Below are 6,502 nucleotides of genomic sequence, written 5' to 3' on the forward strand. Positions count from 1 at the left end.
CACGTCTTAATGAGAAATTTTCGTTTGTGTACTTTTTATCGGCTAGATTGCCCTTACATAAAATTCTTTTCAAATTGAAGCTTTATCGTGTCACGTGGTGGACACGTCACGCTATACCGGAACCGGAACTTACCGATGATGAAGAGGAAGAGGAAGCTTCGCATCCAAATACCATGGAAATACAGGAACCTGATATTGGCAAGAAATCCGGTAAAATTGTTTCGTTTTCTATAATCTCCTGCCATGCACTGTTATTTAATTTCTAGTTCAACAGGCTTTAATTTGAGGGGAGCCTCCATGGTCAAGTGGTTAACTTCAAATCACATTCCCCTCATCGTTGTGGGTTCGAGCCTTACTCGGGGCGTTGAATTCTTCATGTGAGGAAGCCATCCAGCTGTACGGAAGGTCGATTGTTTTACCCAAGTGCTCGCTTGTAATGAAATAATGCACGGAGGTCTTCCTCCATCATCAAAGCTGGAAAGTCGCCATATGACCTATAATTGTTTCGGTGCGGCGTTAAACCCGACAAAACAAAGCTTGATTTGATTTCAGATGCGTTTTGCAAAATACTCCTGGCAGGTCTTCATGTAATTATATTGCACGAAATAATAAATTAGACAAAATCTGTTAAAATATTTTAGTGAAACAGAATATCAATGAAGATAGATTTGGTGTACAGTAATACAAACAACCGTAGATAAAAAAAATCAAGATGAAACATAACACGTTTATATAGCCCGTTTTTTCTTTTTGCATTTGTGCAGGTATTTTCATGTTATCTTTCTAAGTGGTTTAAATATACCAGTTACGACATAATGTACAAGTCATTTGTTCGTGATACTTTTATTATGCCCCCGAAGGTTGGCATATCAAAATCGACTGTCCGTCTGTGCGTCACGTGAAAATTCTTGACCGGGCTATAACTCTGCCATCCATAAAGGGACTTTGAAATAACTTGGCATAAATGTTTACCATAATTAGACGACGTGTCATGCGTAAGACCCAGGTCCCTAGCTCCAAGGTCAAGGTCTCATTTGGAGGTCAAACGTTAAAACAGGGTCTGTTTTGTGTCCGGTCCATAACTCTGCCACCCATGAACGGATTTTGAAATACCTTGGCATACATGCTCCAAGGTCAAGGTCACACTTAGAGTTCAAAAGTTGACAAGGTCTGTTTCGTGTCCGGTCCATACCTTTGCCATCCATGAAGGGATTTTGAAATAACTTTGCATAAATGTCTACCATAATGAGATGATGTGTCTTGCGCAAGACCCAGTCCCCTACCTCCAAGGTCAAGGTCAGACTTAAAAGTCAAAGGTTAACAGGGTTTGTTTCATATCCGGTCCATAAATCTACCATTCACCATAATGAGACGATGTGTCATTCGCAAGATCCAGACCCCTAGCTCAAAGGTCAATGTCACACTTAGAGGTTAAAGGTCAACAGGGTATGTTTCTTGTCCGGTCCATAACTCTGCCGTCGATGAATTAAAATTACTTGGCATAAATGCTCGGGGGCAGTTGTCACTAATAGTGACAGCTCTTGTTCCAACTCGGTTTTACTTATTTTGTTTCTAGGTATGGCGAACTGCTCGAGGTATTTCAGAAACTGGCTATGTGGCACCACTGACCAACCGGAGAAATATATATCACCTGAGGAGAAGGCAGAAATACGCCGGAAGTTGACGTCATTAGAGCACAATGCTAAATGGGGAAGAGTTCTCAATGTAGCTGCAATAGCAGTCGGAACTATAACTGCATTTTTGCTAGTATATTTTGGCTGATTCAACATTACATTCCAAAACGAGACTTAAACATATCATGTGCGTTTTAATGTACACTAGTAGAGACAACTGAAATAACATATCATGAGAATACATAATGTGAATTTGTACTGGTATGCGTGCATTCACTGCAGTAAGATATCGTGCGCTTTTGTATGTACAAAAGATGCAAATGAAATCAGAATACTGTTGTTTTCCGGAACGATGTCATTGTCTTATATAATCATATATTCATTACTTTGCATTTCAGCATTATACGGTCATTATAGCCTTGTAAACATCACATTTGTTAGATCATTTGATATATCAATTTGTCAGTTTTGTTATAATATACATGTAAGGCTTCTTATTGTTTCAGAATTAATTTGCGCTGCAGCTAGGTGAGGTTTGCAAGAGGTCAATTTTATATGAAATAAATGAAAATATATTCAGTTTTAATACTTTATTTTATTCAAACGAAAGGCTGTCTGAAATGTAAACACAAAAATACAACATGCAGAATGAACAAAACTATCTATGAGTGGCATAGAATATATTCCCTTACTCAGAAAGTTCTCCAATGGCGTGAAAAAGAGTAGTGTTCTGGAACGTAAAGAACATGTGCGGCTTGTTTTAAATTAAACCTGGGACAGACTGCACAGTCACGTGATAAATATTTACGACAATGCAGAGCAAGTATAGTTTCCTTCTGTTATGGACTGAGAACCAGAGCGGAACTGTGTACTATTTTATTCTTTTGACAATTTTTTAAAAAAAATCTAGATTTGTTAGAATGCTGTTCTTTGTATTCAAGGGGTCTGAAAACCCCCATGATATTTGGAATCATATTGGTCCTTATTCAACAAAATTCTGAATGGGATATGTTGACTTGGACTTGAAAGTATTTAATTTTTAAGTAATGTATTCATTATTTCCATGAGACATGTGCTCGATTTACTACAATCATTTTAAAAGAGAAAACAGATTGATTATTTAAAAAGATACAAGACGGTCATGATAGTTCTAAAGATGCTCACCTGACCTTGACCTTTTGATCATAAATATATGGCATGACACACTGTATTATGAAAATGCATCAATTTTGTTTAGCATAAAACAGATCATTCTGTAATAAGTTAGTTTCAGAACTATTTGCATACACTTGAGACGCTGCTTCTGACCAAGTTTGGCGAAGATCCATCAAGCATTTCATGAAAAGAAGTTGTTTTAAGTTTCATTTTTTCTCATGAACGACCGAGTCTGATACCTGGATGCAAAATATGCTTCAAAATGATCTTTTTATAGATCTTATAAAGTGCTTATACGCCAGAAATACAAAAATTCGTCTCCGCTAAATAACTTAAGAATGCTTTGACCTAGGATCCTCTAACGTAATATGCACATTGATCATGGGCATTAGATGCCCATTATCTTTAGTGCATGAGGTCAAGATTACAATAAACGTTAGCACCAAAGTCTTTAGTCGTTTCTGCTGTATTAATTTGATGTCAGCGAGTGTTAATTTGATGTCAGCGAGTGTTAATTTGATGTCAGCGTGTGTTAGTACAAAAAAACTGTTTCCGCGCAATACCTTGACAACTGGTTGATCCTCTTACCAGTCACGTACATTGCCCATGAACATGGGATGAATTCTATTTATTTCGAATTCAGTAGGTCAAAGATCAAGGTCACAGTGATGTTTAGTACAAAAACATTTTCCGCTCGGTATTTGAGAATAACTTGACCTATACAATCGTCGAACTTGACAAGCATACTGCTCATGGGCAGACAGAGTGGTTAGAGAGTCAGAGATTTAGTTACAAGAAAGGAACATCACGGGCGCATGGTAACTGTCATGTGAAGTGATCAGATGGACCTACTATGTGATGATGCTAGTCATCCATTTATCTGTCTGCAATTAAGTTTCTGTCCTAGAACTTCAGAATACTCTGAGCTATGACTCTCAAACATGGTAGACACAGCGCTTCGAGAGTATTATACTCCACACAACATCGCCCTTGTCTTATTCCTGTAGAAGTTCTAACGATCTCTAAGTGCTGTCGAACAGTAATACCTGAGATAACTCCAGGGATGCTACAGTCGAAGTGAGTGAAGATTTCCATTTATATATATATATATATATATATATATATATATATATATATATATATATATATATATATATATATATATATATATATATATATATATATATATATATAGTTCTTGCGCTCCTTAAAAGGGGCCACGCGAACCCATTAATGTTAGTGAAGATCCATTAATAATTCATAAAAAGAAGTTGTCAAGAGGGTGTTTATTTGTATTTTTACTCAGGACGCAAATAAAGAGGCCAACCGAGAACTGTAGAACAAATTAGACAGATCCACGAAAATATGCTACAAAAGACCCATCCAGCGGTACATGAGATGAAGACGATCGAAGTTTAAAGATATTTTCTCTATTTTCTAGCCCATGCGATCCGGCGGAATTTAATTAATTTTGAGAGGGGTCTATACAAGGCTGCTACACACAAAGTGTGGTGAAGATCCATCAGGCGGTTTTTAATCGTTTATTTTTCTATTTCTAACTCTGACAGCACATAAAAGGGTCCAATGTTTACCCATTTGAAATACATTGAGATATGTCTATGGCAAGTGTCCTGGTGCCAGCAGAGAGATTTAAATTTGTCTTACGAACGACTTACTATCTCCTACGTAGGATTTAGTATCTCCTACGTTGGAGTTAGTACCACTATGTCCTACGTAGGAGATACTAAGTCCTACGTAGGAGATGGTAAGTCATATGTAAGACAAATTTAAATCTCTCTGCTGGCACCAGGACGCTGCTACACAAGGATGCAGCAGACATCAGAAAAGTTGTTTCATTTTTTTGCATTTTTCTTCTAGCGGTCCCTGAAAGTAAATAAGTGGAATCATTTCGGTACGGAATTGAAAGAAGTCTATGCCAGGATACTAGAGAAGTCTATGCCAGGATACTAGAGAAGTCTGGCCAGTTGTGTCAGTTGAAGTAGAGGGCAATCAGTTGAATTACAGGTGATGGACGACGGACATTCTAGCATCCGCCTTTACCATTGCTTCAGTCGGAACATAGTTTATAGGTGAGCTAAAATACACTCTGAATGATGATGGAGGAATATTATATTGCATTCCTGTACCAGTTTATAAATTTCTATGACATATGAAAAAGACATGTAGATTTGAGCGATGCGAGCGTAAATGAAACGCCAAACATGGGAACATTTATATTCAGGTCGAGTCAACAGGGTGGAGAAAGATGTTCAAGTATCGCAAAAAGGATAACAATATTAGGTTTACCAAAAAAAAAAGTATTGAAATGTATATAAGCAAATAAGTAGCTAGCAAGTCATCAGTTTATCTTAGCAGCATATATTGTGTAAATGTATGTATTGTTAAGGGCGTCATGATTCATGAAACTTTGATTTTAACGATTACACTTCCGTAAAGCGCTATATCCAACAAGTTTAAGGTTTTTCAAAAACATTAAAAAAGTTTCTTGTTTAAACGGGGGTGGTGAAAGTCCCCACCTTGGAATGGATGGAACAGTTTATTTTCAGCCGAGCCCACGACAGGTGTCATGGTTAACTCCCCAGCATTCAGTCGATACTGCTGGAAACAGTACCAATTTAAGTTAATCACCCAGCACTGAACACTTGTCACTGGGAATCGAATCTGTAACGCTGGCGTTGTAATCCAACCTGCTAACCACTGCGCCACAGACTCCCTTAGTGCAATAATAAAAAATCAAAGAACTAAAATGTTTTACTGAAGTTGCAAGTTGTATGTAATGGGAGAGGCCATTCCAAATAGCTGAACCAGAGTAAAGAGTTTTTTTGTTTTTTTTTTGAAAGATTCACTAGTTGGAGATGAGATGATGACCTTAATGTTCTAGAATGAATATTATACAATTATTGCCTTTTGGTGAGGTCGATATGTGGATTTATCGATCTGATAACAGCGATATCGACCAAGGGCGCAGCCCTAGGTTGAAAAAATTGATTACAGGTATCTGCAGCCTTTGGTCATTTTTCGCAATAAATTGTGTACGACGTCGCATTGTTTTGACGTCAAACCATGATGACGTCACTGCTGGAAGTCAATACGTGTTTTGGCTCCACCTCCGAGTCAATACGGCTTTTTATCATTGATCATGTGACTACATCTAGACCAATGGAAAGGACTATCTATACAGATTTAATAATAAATATATTTAGTAATTAGCTCGATCTATGGTCTCATGTTTTCGATCTGTTTAGAAATTTTAAAGACGTTTCCCAAACGTTTTGGTGTAGGCCTATATAGCCTACCTTCTGACATATAAGAACAGAAAATATTCAAAGAGTGAAACACCACCCTAAAAGCAGCTTTAGTTAGTATTTTCTTGAAAAATGAATCGGTGCCAAACTTCTTTCCTCTGTATAATTTTGTTGAAGTAGAACCTTTGTGAAACAAAAACATAGGAGGCACCTGGATAATACTTTCATTTTTTGCAGAACCAAAGAGCTATAAAAATAAATGTATTTTATACTTCGGGGGCCTCCGTGGCCGAGTGGTTAAGGTCGCTGACTTCAAATCACTTGCCCCTCATCGATGTGGGTTCGAGCCTCACTCGGGGCGTTGAATTCTTCATGTGAGGAAGCCATCCAGCTGGCTTACGGAAGGTTGGTGGTTCTACCCAGGTGCCCGCTCGTGATGAAATAATG

The 6,502-nt window shown here is 37.7% G+C and overlaps 1 protein-coding gene across 2 annotated transcripts in view; it reads left to right on the forward strand.

The window, feature by feature from the left end:
- LOC123556287 (sodium/glucose cotransporter 4-like) overlaps positions 1-2,213 on the forward strand; it is a 13,422-nt gene extending 11,209 nt beyond the window's left edge. For both annotated transcript variants that reach the window (XM_053542516.1, XM_053542515.1), the window contains 2 exons: positions 81-210; positions 1,577-2,213. In XM_053542516.1, coding sequence (XP_053398491.1) covers positions 81-210; positions 1,577-1,782 — 336 coding nt within the window. In that variant the 3' untranslated portion in view covers positions 1,783-2,213. The remainder of the gene's footprint in view (positions 1-80; positions 211-1,576) is intronic.
- The last annotated feature ends 4,289 nt before the right edge of the window (positions 2,214-6,502 follow it).

Source organism: Mercenaria mercenaria, chromosome 5 (assembly GCF_021730395.1).
Source record: "Mercenaria mercenaria strain notata chromosome 5, MADL_Memer_1, whole genome shotgun sequence".
NCBI classification, from domain to species: domain Eukaryota; kingdom Metazoa; phylum Mollusca; class Bivalvia; order Venerida; family Veneridae; genus Mercenaria; species Mercenaria mercenaria.